We start from the raw sequence: 16,846 nt of genomic DNA on the forward strand, positions 1-16,846 counted from the left end.
TTGGTACACAGGTGTAACATCAGAAGATACAGGTCAAGTTCGATATTGGGGCTGGTAGGGCCAAGGTCAAGGTCACTGTTACTAAAAATAGAAAAACGGTTTCCGGACGATAACTCATGAAAGGCTTGACAGATTTGAAAAATTTTTGGTACACAGGTGTAACATCAGAAGATACAGGTCAAGTTTGATATTGGGGCAGGTGGGGCCATGGTCAAGGTCACTGTTACTAAAAATAGAAAAATGGTTTCCGGACGATAACTCATGAAAGGCTTGACAGATTAAAAAAAAATTTGGTACACATGTGTAACATCAGAAGATACAGGTCAAGTTCGATATTGGGGCTGGTGGGGCCAAGGTCAAGGTCACTGTTACTAAAAATAGAAAAACGGTTTCCGGACGATAACTCATGAAAGGCTTGACAGATTTGAAAAATTTTTGGTACACAGGTGTAACATCAGAAGATACAGGTCAAGTTTGATATTGGGGCAGGTGGGGCCATGGTCAAGGTCACTGTTACTAAAAATAGAAAAATGGTTTCCGGACGATAACTCATGAAAGGCTTGACAGATTAAAAAAAAATTTGGTACACATGTGTAACATCAGAAGATACAGGTCAAGTTCGATATTGGGGCTGGTGGGCCAAGGTCAAGGTCACTGTTACTAAAAATAGAAAAATGGTTTCTGGACGATAACTCATGAAAGGCTTGACAGATTTGAAAACATTTTGGTACACAGGTGTAACATCAGAATATACAGATCAAGTTCGATATTGGGGCTGGTGGGGCCAAGGTTAAGGTCACTGTTACTAAAAATAGAAAAACGGTTTCCGGACGATAACTCATGAAAGGCTTGACAGATTTGAAAAAAATTTGGTACACAGGTGTAACATCAGAAGATACAGGTCAAGTTCGATATTGGGGCTGGTGGGGCCAAGGTCAAAGTCACTGTTACTTAAAACAGAAAAACGGTTTCCGGACGATAACTCATGAAAGGCTAAACGGATTTGAACAATTTTTGGTACACAGGTGTAACATCAGAAGATACAGGTCAAGTTCGATATTGGGGTTGGTGGGGCCAAGGTCAAGGTCACTGTTCCTAAAAATAGAAAATCGGTTTCCGGACGATAACTCATGAAAGGCTTGACAGATTTGAAAAAAAATTGATACACAGGTGTAACATCAGAAGATACAGGTCAAGTTCGATATTGGGGCTGGTGGGGCCAAGGTCAAGGTCACTGTTACTAAAAATAGGAAAATGGTTTCTGGACGATAACTCATGAAAGGCTTGACAGATTCGAAAAAAAATTGGTACACAGGTGTAACATCAGAAGATACAGGTCAAGTTCGATATTGGGGCTGGTGGGGCCAAGGTCAAGGTCACTGTTACTAAAAATAGAAAAACGGTTTCCGGACGATAACTCATGAAAGGCTTGACAGATTTGAATTTTTTTTGGTACGCAGGTGTAACATCAGAAGATACAGGTCAAGTTTGATATTGGGGCTGGTGGGGCCAAGGTCAAGGTCACTGTTACTAAAAATAGAAAAATGGTTTCCGGACGATAACTCATGAAAGGCTTGACAGATTAAAAAATTTTTTGGTACACATGTGTAACATCAGAAGATACAGGTCAAGTTCGATATAGTTATTCTTGTCTAAAGCATCCTACTGATGGAGTTTCTTAGTCCTACGTCAAACCATTCGAGAGTTATCGGTGTTTCCTATGTCTCTGTCAACCTTTGTTGTGCTAGATGTCAAAAACAAAGGGGTCATCTACTGGTTAAGGCCATTCTACTGGTTGAAATAAGAACAAGAAGTTATTAACTTATTTTGCATACAATGTTTTCATAAGATTGTTGAACAGTGTCCCTGACCTTTTACTTATTGACCCTTGCAACGATATAGAACATTCACTGGTAAAGGGCCATTACTATTTCATGTCCCCGGTCGATCCGTTTACGAGTTATTATACGAAACAACCATAGTCTACCTACCATCAGATCGACAAATAAGCTGACCTACCTACATTTGCAATATATATGTATCATGTATGAAACTATTCGTTTGTTTGCATTCAACTTCTTATTCTCGATAAGATCGAACCATTTCCGATTTCTGAAGTCAGTTTGTCTACACCGAACAGGGTGTATGAGTTTAGATTTGTTTAGTAAGACATCTTATATGGACGTATATATTATTCCTTTAATATTGTAATAACATCAACTCAGAAGAACTTGAACATGTTTTACTTTAAGTTCCATCACACTTGCATTTCAGACGGCGATCATAGTATAATGATGGACGAGAATGATGGTCCCGAATATTCTCAAGGTTCGAGTACAAACTCGGCAATGCAAGCCAGTAGTAAATTTGCCAAAGCATTTACAGAAGAACAATCTGGAGATGGGGACGTTCCTAATCAAGCTTATGTCAACAGAGGATGGCCACCAGAATCAAATCAGGCTGAATCGGAGGGAACAACTGCGACGTGTGAAGGCAAAGAGGATACACAGCATGCAGAAGTCTCGGAAGATTTCCGAAACGCCACCGGGGATAATAAACAAACGTTGGAGGAAACAAGTGGAATCATCAATGACAAAGATAATGACATACTGAGAAAGTCAAAGCATGAAACCCGTATTGGATATAACGCGGATATCAAAACTGTGATGTCCCAAACTCAATTGCATGACTCTGTCGTTGAAAATGACGGATCTTCAGCAGCACACACATATACAGATACCTTTAAAGAAAGAAAAGAAATCTTAGAGTGTCTGCGATTTGGAGAAATGCCAACAGATGAAACCGATAATACAACACAGCCCAGTTCACAAGATACAAGCTGTTTTGGACAAACCACAAATGATGAAACAGATTTAACAAGTGAACAGATGAATGGGCTCTCCTTGCGCTTAAACAAAGAAACTCTGTACAGTGATGAAGACGATGTTTCATTTAAACAAGACAGCGTAGAGGATATAAAAACAGCAATCAATGAAGCATTTGAAACAACGGAGAACAATGAAAGAGCGGTGTCAACCATATCAGAAAATGATCAACATGATACTGACGATGAGACACCCACAGAAAGTACAAATAAAAGTAATAGTTCACGACATTCGGAGTTTGATAAAACCAATGAATGTGAAAGCGATTGCCCATCACAAGATGGTTCAAAATATGACAAACCTGTAGCGCAGACCCCGTCTGAATTTGGTAAAAACGGTCCATATCAAACCGATACTAATGAACAGAATATTGAAATGGTTTTGGGTATGTATAAAAAAACTTCTCAGCAACATTATAATGATTTGTTTGTCATGTTAAGACGAATTAAGAGCCCCTCTGTTTTGAGGGCGATTAAATCTCATAATGATAAACTACCATTGAAAATGGGTTTATATGTAAGTAACGTTCTATCAAGAGTAAACCCGTAAGACTATAAATAAATAACCTTATAGAGATATATAGATGGAAGATGTAACGTACTCATGCACAGCATGCAAATCGGCATGAATTTCTTTTTGAAGTTGCTCAAGGCAAGTTCAAATACCAATTGGCTATTTTGACAAATTGTCCACATCATTCATATGTTTGATATATCAATGCTTGTGTAGATACAATGTTGTGCCCCCTGAACGCCGCTTGGTCAAAAACACATGCAAGACTGCATACATGTTTAAAGAAAACAATATAAATGACTGTGATCTTGACATTTGACCTAGAAAACAACTAGAATACTAGAGAATTACACATGACAAATGGCGGCAGCATCGGATCAATCGATAAACCGACCTACCGACATTTCCAACCTATATGTAGCATGTATGATTTAAAGAGAAAACCAATTCCTATGTTTGTATTCTACTTCTTGTTCTTAAAAATATTCGAACCATATCCGATTAATATAGTCATTTGTCTATACCGAAGATGGTTTATGAGTTTAGAAGGTAATATTAGTTAGACATCTGACATGGACGTATTTATCATTCACTACATATTATTATAGCATTCACAAAAAATAGAACGTATTTTTTATTCAAATTTCCATTACACTTGCATTTCAGACGAGCATCGTAGAATAATGATGGACGAGAGTGATAGACCCGAATATTCTCAAGCTGTAAGTACAAATTCGGATTGGCCAGCCGGTAGTAAAACTTCAAATGCATTTTCAGAAGAACAATGTGGAGATGGGGAAGTTCCTTATCAAGCTACTATCAACAGGGCAAAACCACCAGAAATAATGCAGGCTGAATCGGAAGGAACAACTGCGGCATGTGTAGGCATAGAGGATACACAACAAGCAGACGTCTCAGAAGAGTTTCGAGACGCCACCGCCGAAAACAAACAAACATTGGAGGAAAAAAGTGGGACCTTCAATGCATTTTCAGGAGAACAATCTGAAGATGGGGACGTTCCTAATCAAGCTTATGTAAACAGAGGAAGGCTACCAGGGTCAATGCAGGCTGAATTGGAAGGAACAACTGCGACGTGTGAAGGCATAGATGATACACAACAAGCAGACGTCTCAGAAGAGCTCCGAATAGCCACCGATGAAAACAAACAAACATTGGAGGAAACAAGTGAGATCTTCAATGCAATTTCAGAAGATCAATCTGGAGATGGGGAAGTTCCTAATCAAGCTTATGTCAACAAAAGAAAGCTACCAGAATCAATGCAGGCTGAATCGAAAGGAACAAATGCGACGTGTGAAGGCATAGATGATACACAACATGCAGAAGTCTCGGAAGATTTCCGAAACGCCACCGGGGAAAACAAACACACTTTGGAGGAAACAAGTGGAAACAAAGACAAAGATGCTGACATGTTGAACAATTCAGCGCATGACACTTGTATTGAATATAAAACGGATGACAAACTTGTGATGTCCCCAACAAAGTCGTATGGCTCTGTCGTTGAAAATGACGTATCTTCATCAGGACACAAATATACAGATAACTTTGAAGAAAAAATAGAAAGGTTAGAATGTCAGAGATTTGTAAAAAGAACAAAAGATGAAACCGATTTTACATCAGAGTCCAGTTCACAAGATACGAAATATTTTGGACAAACCGCAAATGATGGAACAGATTTAACCGGTGAACAGGTGAATGCGCATTCCTTGCGCTTGAACCAAGACACTCCGTACAGTGATGACGACGATGTTTCTTTCAAGCAAGACATCGTAGAGGATATACAAACAGCAATCATTGAAGCATTTGAAACAGCGGAGAACAATGAAGGAGTGTTGTCACCCCTATCAGAAAACGATCAACATGATGCTGACGATGAGTCACTCACAGAAAGTACAAATAAAAGTACAAGTTCACGACATTCGGAGTTTGATAAAACCAATGAATGTGAAAGCGATTGCCCATCACAAGATGGTTCAAAATATGACAAACCTGTAGCGCAGACCCCGTCTGAATTTGGTACAAACGGTCCATATCAAACCGATACTAATGAACAGAATATTGAAATGGTTTTGGGTATGTATGAAAAAACTTCTCAGCAACATTATAATGATTTGTTTGTCATGTTAAGACGAATTAAGAGCCCCTCTGTTTTGAGGGCGATTAAATCTCATAATGATAAACTACCATTGAAAATGAGTTTATATGTAAGTAACGTTCTATCAAGAGTAAACCCGTAAGACTATAAATAAATAACCTTATAGAGATATATAGATGGAAGATGTAACGTACTCATGCACAGCATGAAAATCGGCATGAATTTCTTTTTGAAGTTGCTCAAGGCAAGTTCAAATACCAATTGGCTATTTTGACAAATTTTCCACATCATTCATATGTTTGATATATCGATGCTTGTGTAGATACAATGTTGTGCCCCCTGAACGCCGCTTGGTCAAAAACACATGCAAGACTGCATACATGTGTTTAAAGAAAACAATATTAGTGACTGTGATCTTGACATTTGACCTAGAAAACAACTAGAATTCTAGAGAATTACACATGACAAATGGCGGCAGCATCGGATCAATCGATAAACCGACCTACCGACATTTCCAACCTATATGTAGCATGTATGATTTAAAGAGAAAACCAATTCCTATGTTTGTATTCTACTTCTTGTTCTTAAAAATATTCGAACCATATCCGATTAATATAGTCATTTGTCTATACCGAAGATTGTTTATGAGTTTAGAAGGTAATATTAGTTAGACATCTGACATGGACGTATTTATCATTCACTACATATTATTATAGCATTCACAAAAAATAGAACGTATTTTTTATTCAAATTTCCATTACACTTGCATTTCAGACGAGCATCGTAGAATAATGATGGACGAGAGTGATAGACCCGAATATTCTCAAGCTGTAAGTACAAATTCGGATTGGCCAGCCGGTAGTAAAACTTCAAATGCATTTTCAGAAGAACAATGTAGAGATGGGGAAGTTCCTTATCAAGCTACTATCAACAGGGCAAAACCACCAGAAATAATGCAGGCTGAATCGGAAGGAACAACTGCGGCATGTGTAGGCATAGAGGATACACAACAAGCAGACGTCTCAGAAGAGTTCCGAGACGCCACCGATGAAAACAAACAAACATTGGAGGAAACAAGTGAGATCTTCAATGCAATTTCAGAAGATCAATCTGGAGATGGGGACGTTCCTAATCAAGCTTATGTCAATAGAAGAAAGCTACCAGAATCAATGCAGGCTGAATCGAAAGGAACAAATGCGACGTGTGAAGGCATAGATAATACACAACATGCAGAAGTCTCGGAAGATTTCCGAAACGCCACCGGGGAAAACAAACACACTTTGGAGGAAACAAGTGGAAACAAAGACAAAGATGCTGACATGTTGAACAATTCAGCGCATGACACTTGTATTGAATATAAAACGGATGACAAACTTGTGATGTCCCCAACAAAGTCGTATGGCTCTGTCGTTGAAAATGACGGATCTTCATCAGCACACACATATACAGATTACTTTGAAGAAAAAATAGAAAGCTTAGAATGTCAGAGATTTGGAAAAAGAACAAAAGATGAAACCGATTTTACATCAGAGCCCAGTTCACAAGATACGAAATATTTTGGACAAACCGCAAATGATGGAACAGATTTAACCGGTGAACAGGTGAATGCGCATTCCTTGCGCTTGAACCAAGACACTCCGTACAGTGATGACGACGATGTTTCTTTCAAGCAAGACATCGTAGAGGATATACAAACAGCAAAAAGAAAAAAAGAAAGCTTAGAGTGTCAGCGATTTGGAGAAAGTCCAACAGATGAAACCGATTATACAACACAGCCCAGTTCACAAGATACAAAATGTTCTGGACAAACCACACTTTCCTTGAACTTCAACCAAGACACTCCGTACAGTGATGATGACGATGTTTCTTTCAAGGAAGACAGCGTAGAATATATACTAGCAGCAATCAATGAAGAATTTGAAACAGCGGAGAACAATGAAAGAGCGGTGTCAACCATATCAGAAAATGATCAACATGATACTGACGAAAAGTCACCTACAGAAAGTACAAATAAAAGTACAAGTCCACGACATTTGGAGTTTGATAAAACCAATGAATGTGAAAGCGATTGCCCATCACCAGATGGTTCAAAACATGACTTACCTATAACGCAAACCCCGACTGAAGTCGATAAAAACAGTCCAAATGAAACGGATAAAACTGAAATGGATGTTGAAAAGAGTTTCGGTATGTATAACAAACTATTTAGCAACATTATAATGATTTGTTTGTCATAATAAGACAAATTCAGAGCCTCTCTGTGTTTTGACAGGGATTTAATCTCATAATGACAAGCTACCATTCAAAATGGGTTTAATTGTAAGTAAAATTCTATTAAGAGTATATCTGTAAAATTATACAACAATAAACTTAAAAGATACATAGATAGGAGAGCTAACATTTCCAACCTATATGTAGCATGTACGATTTAAAGGGAAAACTAATTCTTATGTTTGTATTCTACTTCTTGTTCTTAAAAGTATTCGAACCATATCCGATTTCTTTAATCATGTGTCTATACCGAAGAGAGTATATGAGTTTAGAAGGTAATATTAGTTAGACATCTGACATGGACGTATTTATTATTCACTTAATATTGCTATAGCATTCACAAAGTAAAATGTATTTTTTATTTAAGTTTCCATCACACTTGCATTTCAGACGAGCATCGTAAAATAATGATGGACGAGAGTGATGGTCCCGAATATTCTCAAGCTTCGAGTACAAATTCGGATTGGCCAGCCGGTAGTAAAACTTCCAATGCATTTTCAAAAGAACAATGTGGAGATGGGGAAGTTCATAATCAAGCTTATGTCAACGGAGGAGAGCTACCAGAATCAATGCAGGCTGAATCGGAGGTAACAACTGCGACGTGTGAAGGCATAGAGGATACACAACATGCAGACGTCTCGGAAGATTTCCGAGACGCCACCGGGGAAAACAACCAAACGATGGAGGAAACAAGTGGAAACATCAATGACAAAGATAATGACATACTGAGAAAGTCAAAGCATGAAACTCGTATTGGATATAAAGCGGATATCACAACTGTGATGTCCCAAACTCAATTGCATGACTCTTTCGTTGAAAATGACGGATCTTCAACAGCACACACATATACAGATACCTTTAAAGAAAGAAAAGAAAGCTTAGAGTGTCAGCGATTTGGAGAAAGTCCAACAGATGAAACCGATTATACAACACAGCCCAGTTCACAAGATACAAAATGTTCTGGACAAACCACACTTTCCTTGAACTTCAACCAAGACACTCCGTACAGTGATGATGACGATGTTTCTTTCAAGGAAGACAGCGTAGAATATATACTAGCAGCAATCAATGAAGCATTTGAAACAGCGGAGAACAATGAAAGAGCGGTGTCAACCATATCAGAAAATGATCAACATGATACTGACGAAAAGTCACCTACAGAAAGTACAAATAAAAGTACAAGTCCACGACATTTGGAGTTTGATAAAACCAATGAATGTGAAAGCGATTGCCCATCACCAGATGGTTCAAAACATGACTTACCTATAACGCAAACCCCGACTGAAGTCGATAAAAACAGTCCAAATGAAACGGATAAAACTGAAATGGATGTTGAAAAGAGTTTCGGTATGTATAACAAACTATTTAGCAACATTATAATGATTTGTTTGTCATAATAAGACAAATTCAGAGCCTCTCTGTGTTTTGACAGGGATTTAATCTCATAATGACAAGCTACCATTCAAAATGGGTTTAATTGTAAGTAAAATTCTATTAAGAGTATATCTGTAAAATTATACAACAATAAACTTAAAAGATACATAGATAGGAGAGCTAACATTTCCAACCTATATGTAGCATGTACGATTTAAAGGGAAAACTAATTCTTATGTTTGTATTCTACTTCTTGTTCTTAAAAGTATTCGAACCATATCCGATTTCTTTAATCATGTGTCTATACCGAAGAGAGTATATGAGTTTAGAAGGTAATATTAGTTAGACATCTGACATGGACGTATTTATTATTCACTTAATATTGCTATAGCATTCACAAAGTAAAATGTATTTTTTATTTAAGTTTCCATCACACTTGCATTTCAGACGAGCATCGTAAAATAATGATGGACGAGAGTGATGGTCCCGAATATTCTCAAGCTTCGAGTACAAATTCGGATTGGCCAGCCGGTAGTAAAACTTCCAATGCATTTTCAAAAGAACAATGTGGAGATGGGGAAGTTCATAATCAAGCTTATGTCAACGGAGGAGAGCTACCAGAATCAATGCAGGCTGAATTGGAGGTAACAACTGCGACGTGTGAAGGCATAGAGGATACACAACATGCAGACGTCTCGGAAGATTTCCGAGACGCCACCGGGGAAAACAACCAAACGATGGAGGAAACAAGTGGAAACATCAATGACAAAGATAATGACATACTGAGAAAGTCAAAGCATGAAACTCGTATTGGATATAAAGCGGATATCACAACTGTGATGTCCCAAACTCAATTGCATGACTCTTTCGTTGAAAATGACGGATCTTCAACAGCACACAAATATACAGATACCTTTAAAGAAAGAAAAGAAAGCTTAGAGTGTCAGCGATTTGGAGAAAGTCCAACAGATGAAACCGATTATACAACACAGCCCAGTTCACAAGATACAAAATGTTCTGGACAAACCACAATTTCCTTGAACTTCAACCAAGACACTCCGTACAGTGATGATGACGATGTTTCTTTCAAGGAAGACAGCGTAGAAGATATACAAACAACAATCAATGAAGCATTTGAAACAGCGGAGAACAGTGAAAGAGCGGTGTCAACCATATCAGCAAATGATCAACATGATACTGACGAAAAGTCACCTACAGAAAGTACAAATAAAAGTACAAGTCCACGACATTTGGAGTTTGATAAAACCAATGAATGTGAAAGCGATTGCCCATCACCAGATGGTTCAAAACATGACTTACCTATAGCGCAAACCCCGACTGAAGTCGATAAAAACAGTCCAAATGAAACGGATAAAACTGAAATGGATGTTGAAAAGAGTTTCGGTATGTATAACAAACTATTTAGCAACATTATAATGATTTGTTTGTCATAATAAGACAAATTCAGAGCCTCTCTGTGTTTTGACAGGGATTTAATCTCATAATGACAAGCTACCATTCAAAATGGGTTTAATTGTAAGTAAAATTCTATTAAGAGTATATCCGTAAAATTATACAACAATAAACTTAAAAGATACATAGATAGGAGAGCTAACATTTCTAAACTATATGTAGCATGTATGATTTAAAGGGAAAACTAATTCTTATGTTTGTATTCTACTTCTTGTTCTTAAAAGTATTCGAACCATATCCGATTTCTTTAATCATGTGTCTATACCGAAGATAGTATATGAGTTTAGAAGGTAATATTAGTTAGACATCTGACATGGACGTATTTATTATTCACTTAATATTGCTATAGCATTTACAAAGTAAAATGTATTTTTTATTTAGGTTTCCATCACACTTGCATTTCAGACGAGCATCGTAAAATAATGATGGACGAGAGTGATGGTCCCGAATATTCTCAAGCTTCGAGTACAAATTCGGATTGGCCAGCCGGTAGTAAAACTTCCAATGCATTTTCAAAAGAACAATGTGGAGATGGGGAAGTTCATAATCAAGCTTATGTCAACGGAGGAGAGCTACCAGAATCAATGCAGGCTGAATCGGAGGTAACAACTGCGACGTGTGAAGGCATAGAGGATACACAACATGCAGACGTCTCGGAAGATTTCCGAGACGCCACCGGGGAAAACAACCAAACGATGGAGGAAACAAGTGGAAACATCAATGACAAAGATGGTGACATACTGAGAAAGTCAAAGCATGAAACTCGTATTGGATATAAAGCGGATATCACAACTGTGATGTCCCAAACTCAATTGCATGACTCTTTCGTTGAAAATGACGGATCTTCAACAGCACACACATATACAGATACCTTTAAAGAAAGAAAAGAAAGCTTAGAGTGTCAGCGATTTGGAGAAAGTCCAACAGATGAAACCGATTATACAACACAGCCCAGTTCACAAGATACAAAATGTTCTGGACAAACCACAATTTCTTTGAACTTCAACCAAGACACTCCGTACAGTGATGATGACGATGTTTCTTTCAAGGAAGACAGCGTAGAAGATATACAAACAGCAATCAATGAAGCATTTGAAACAGCGGAGAACAGTGAAAGAGCGGTGTCAACCATATCAGCAAATGATCAACATGATACTGACGAAAAGTCACCTACAGAAAGTACAAATAAAAGTACAAGTCCACGACATTTGGAGTTTGATAAAACCAATGAATGTGAAAGCGATTGCCCATCACCAGATGGTTCAAAACATGACTTACCTATAGCGCAAACCCCGACTGAAGTCGATAAAAACAGTCCAAATGAAACGGATAAAACTGAAATGGATGTTGAAAAGAGTTTCGGTATGTATAACAAACTATTTAGCAACATTATAATGATTTGTTTGTCATAATAAGACAAATTCAGAGCCTCTCTGTGTTTTGACAGGGATTTAATCTCATAATGACAAGCTACCATTCAAAATGGGTTTAATTGTAAGTAAAATTCTATTAAGAGTATATCCGTAAAATTATACAACAATAAACTTAAAAGATACATAGATAGGAGAGCTAACATTTCTACACTATATGTAGCATGTATGATTTAAAGGGAAAACTAATTCTTATGTTTGTATTCTACTTCTTGTTCTTAAAAGTATTCGAACCATATCCGATTTCTTTAATCATGTGTCTATACCGAAGAGAGTATATGAGTTTAGAAGGTAATATTAGTTAGACATCTGACATGGACGTATTTATTATTCACTTAATATTGCTATAGCATTTACAAAGTAAAATGTATTTTTTATTTAGGTTTCCATCACACTTGCATTTCAGACGAGCATCGTAAAATAATGATGGACGAGAGTGATGGTCCCGAATATTCTCAAGCTTCGAGTACAAATTCGGATTGGCCAGCCGGTAGTAAAACTTCCAATGCATTTTCAAAAGAACAATGTGGAGATGGGGAAGTTCATAATCAAGCTTATGTCAACGGAGGAGAGCTACCAGAATCAATGCAGGCTGAATCGGAGGTAACAACTGCGACGTGTGAAGGCATAGAGGATACACAACATGCAGACGTCTCGGAAGATTTCCGAGACGCCACCGGGGAAAACAACCAAACGATGGAGGAAACAAGTGGAAACATCAATGACAAAGATGGTGACATACTGAGAAAGTCAAAGCATGAAACTCGTATTGGATATAAAGCGGATATCACAACTGTGATGTCCCAAACTCAATTGCATGACTCTTTCGTTGAAAATGACGGATCTTCAACAGCACACACATATACAGATACCTTTAAAGAAAGAAAAGAAAGCTTAGAGTGTCAGCGATTTGGAGAAAGTCCAACAGATGAAACCGATTATACAACACAGCCCAGTTCACAAGATACAAAATGTTCTGGACAAACCACAATTTCTTTGAACTTCAACCAAGACACTCCGTACAGTGATGATGACGATGTTTCTTTCAAGGAAGACAGCGTAGAAGATATACAAACAGCAATCAATGAAGCATTTGAAACAGCGGAGAACAGTGAAAGAGCGGTGTCAACCATATCAGCAAATGATCAACATGATACTGACGAAAAGTCACCTACAGAAAGTACAAATAAAAGTACAAGTCCACGACATTTGGAGTTTGATAAAACCAATGAATGTGAAAGCGATTGCCCATCACCAGATGGTTCAAAACATGACTTACCTATAGCGCAAACCCCGACTGAAGTCGATAAAAACAGTCCAAATGAAACGGATAAAACTGAAATGGATGTTGAAAAGAGTTTCGGTATGTATAACAAACTATTTAGCAACATTATAATGATTTGTTTGTCATAATAAGACGAATTAAGAGCCTCTCTGTGTTTATAGGCGATTTAAGCTCACAATGACAAGCTACCATTCAAAATGGTTTTATATGTAAGTAACATTTTATTAAGAGTATATCCGTAAAATTATACAACAATAACCTTAAAAGATATATAGATAGGAGAGCTAACGTCCTCATGGACAGCATTAAAATCGTCATAAATTCATTTTGAAGTTGCTCAAGACAAGTTTAATTACAAACATTGGCTATTTTTGACAATTTTTTCCACTTCATTCATGTTTAATGAATTTAATCAATGCTTGTGAAGATAAAATGTTACGCCCCCGGAACGCCGCTTTCGCGAAAACTAATTGAAGCTTGAATGCATGTGTTTAAAGAAAACAATATTAGTGACTATGATCTTGACATTTGAAGTAGAAAACAACTAGAATTCTTGAGAAATATACATGACACATGGCGGCCGCGCTAAAAACGAAACTAAACCTTACTTAGTAAAACGTATAAATTTTCCACCACGTTTGCATTTCAGATGACAAGCGTAATATAACAATGTACGAAAATGATGGTTCCCAATATTCTCAAGCTTCGAGTACAATTTCGGAATGGCAAGCCGATAATAAAATTGTCAATGCATTTTCAGAAGAAGTAGCAAGAGATGGGGGCATTCTTAATGACGCTTATGTCAACAGTGGAAAGCTGCCAGAAACAATGCATACTGAATCGGAAAGAACAAATGCGACGTATGTAGGCATAGAGGATACACAACAAGAAGACGTCTCAAAAGATTTCCGCCACGCCACCGGTGAAAACACACAACAGTTGGATGAAACAACTGGAATTATCAATGACACAAATGCTGACATATTGGGCAATTCAGAGGAGCATAAAACTCGTATTGAATATAAAGCGGATAGCAAATCTATGATGTCCCAAACTCAGTCGCATGATTCTGTCGTTGATTTTGAGGGATCTTCATCAGCACACATTTATATAAAAAAAATGGAGGGAAAATTTGAAAGCTCAGAATGTCAGATATTTGGAGAAAGTCCAATAGATGAAACTGATTATACAACACAGCCCGGTGCACAAGATACGAAAACTTTTGGACATACCACAAATGATGGAACAGATGAAACATGTGAACCGGTGAATGCGCTCTCCTTGCACTTTAACCAAAAAAGTCCGAACGGGGATGATAAATATGTTTTACCATCACAAGTCAGCAAAGAGAATATAAGAACAGCAAGCCATGAAGCATTTGAAACAACGGAGAACAACAAAGGAGCAGTGTCACACATATCAGAAATTGATCCACATGATACTGACGATGAGTCGGCCTTAGAAAGCACATTTAAGAGTACAAGTTCTAGGGCTTTAAAGTTTTATACAAAAAACGAAGATGAACGAAATTGCCCATCAAGTGAAGTTTCGATAGATAACGAACCTACAACACAGACCCCGACTGAATATAATACATACAGTTCAAACCAAACGGATACAAATGGGCAGGATATTGAAAATGTTTTCGGTATGTATTACAAACCTTTCAGCAACATGTGTTGATTATCGTGAATTACAGAAAAAGTTTTCAGTAAAAAAACAAAAGGAAGTTTTAAAAGTTTTAAAAGTTCGAAAGAAATTACATTCGACAATTTCTTGTATTTTAAGAAGAAAAAAGCCATTTGTTTGTAGCCAGGAAATGATTTTAGTCACTATTTTGCAAGAAATATTAATTGAAAAGGCCTCAATCTTTGTTGAACGAATTATTTGATGCATCTTTTTCACTCAATCATATTAATTATGTTGTCGATTGAATTTTGTTTCAATCTTAGCAATTTTTCAATATTCACAAATTTGATCAAATGATCCTTCATGAAACTTACTTAACTTCTAAACGCAAAAAAACATGTTACGATGAATATTTATTTTTCCAATGTTAAAAGATTTTGCCTTCCCCATCCATTTCTAAAATGTGGAAGAGAATTTAGTTTCAGATTATATTGGCAGTGGTCATTAAGCAATAATCGCTCATGTATAAACAGTCGAAAGAAGACTTCTCCCAATCATACGATGAAAAAAAGTATTTTCCACTCCCATAAAGGAAATCAGAATTCAAGTTTTACTGTCAAAACGATATATTTTTCAGACGTTATAAAGATAGCACAAGAGAGAGCAGAGGTATCTGTTGATGAATTTAACAGAGAAGTAGCTTCGTTAAAGCGAATAGTTGACGAATATTCCGGGAACCTGAAGGAACTAAACGAGCTAAGAAATGAAGTGCATATTTTACGACAAAAAAATGAGACTCTTGACGAAACTAAAACAAAACTGAAAGGTAAAATGACGTAGTTCAGTTTTCAGTTTGCACTGTAGAAATCTCTTAAGTGTTAGCTAATGATAATTGTTTGATAGATCAAATATATATATATATGTTATTCTTGTTTGCAGAGGAACTCAAAGAAACTACTGCTACAAATGCGATGCTTCAAAATGAAATTCAAAGACTTGAAGGGTTTGAACGCTTTGCCAAGGAAAAAGCAGATGATGCTGAAAAGTTAGCTCAAGAGTTGGAATCAGTTCGAGGTGACAACTGGCTTTGTATGACTGGAAAATACAATTAGATATAACTAAATAGTAAATGATAATACAATAAAAACAGAAATTAATGAATAGTTTCGAATAAGACATCCAGTTCTTCCGAATTTTTTTTTTGAAAATAGATCCCGAATCATAAATTTGTAGTATTCTACATTACAAAAAGTTTTATGGTAGCCAAGATTTTCGGATTTTTTTCCAATGTAGATCGATGAGTTTTAATTGATTCTGTACACTTGCAATTCCATTTGTCTAATAAATTGCATTTAACTTCGAACATATTGCAAGTACACAACTATAATTATATTGCAGGTCAGTTTCAGAAACAACAAGGAAGTCTATGTGAGTGCCTTTTTTTAATTCAAAGCAGAGAAGAAGAACTGCAAAACAACCAGGCTATTACTAACACATTGAGAGGTTGGTACCGTTCGCGATGTGCGGTCAAACTACACTATAACGTAGCGCTACCATATCTAGAAGGTTGTAATACAAATATGCGAAATATTGTTATAGACGAACTTTAAGATTTTGTTCAATGTTCGTATAAATCAGACAACAATAGCAATATACTGCGGCTCATTTTACAACAATGTGGATAGCGTTGTAATGCAAATGTCTAAGGGGCTACTTTGTCTGACCTCATTGCCGTGTCTGTGTCTTTCGATTCTGATCGATAGTTTTTGAACGACTTGTTTTATTTTCGAACATGGTATGCACATGACTCCTATTTGCACTGTACATATCTCTTTAGTCTAAGCTAATGAAAATTGTTTGATAAATCAAAAAA

General features: G+C 36.9%; 1 protein-coding gene across 2 annotated transcripts in view; it reads left to right on the forward strand.

Moving 5' to 3' along the window:
* Positions 1-2,266: 2,266 nt before the first annotated feature.
* LOC128226979 (microtubule-associated protein futsch-like) overlaps positions 2,267-16,846 on the forward strand; it is a 44,463-nt gene continuing 29,883 nt past the window's right edge. The window contains exons 1-11 of one of the 2 annotated variants that reach the window (XR_008259750.1): positions 2,267-3,270; positions 4,065-5,489; positions 6,286-7,698; positions 8,173-9,129; positions 9,604-10,560; positions 11,011-11,991; positions 12,442-13,422; positions 13,994-14,992; positions 15,611-15,799; positions 15,913-16,047; positions 16,372-16,476. Coding sequence is in view for 1 of the 2 variants with exons in the window: in XM_052937119.1 (XP_052793079.1) it covers positions 2,292-3,270; positions 4,065-5,489; positions 6,286-7,698; positions 8,173-9,129; positions 9,604-10,560; positions 11,035-11,991; positions 12,442-13,422; positions 13,994-14,992; positions 15,611-15,799; positions 15,913-16,047; positions 16,372-16,476 (9,097 nt within the window). In the remaining variant the exon portion in view is untranslated. The remainder of the gene's footprint in view (positions 3,271-4,064; positions 5,490-6,285; positions 7,699-8,172; positions 9,130-9,603; positions 10,561-11,010; positions 11,992-12,441; positions 13,423-13,993; positions 14,993-15,610; positions 15,800-15,912; positions 16,048-16,371; positions 16,477-16,846) is intronic. The other variant, XM_052937119.1, reaches the window with a different exon arrangement.

Source organism: Mya arenaria, chromosome 3 (assembly GCF_026914265.1).
Source record: "Mya arenaria isolate MELC-2E11 chromosome 3, ASM2691426v1".
NCBI classification, from domain to species: domain Eukaryota; kingdom Metazoa; phylum Mollusca; class Bivalvia; order Myida; family Myidae; genus Mya; species Mya arenaria.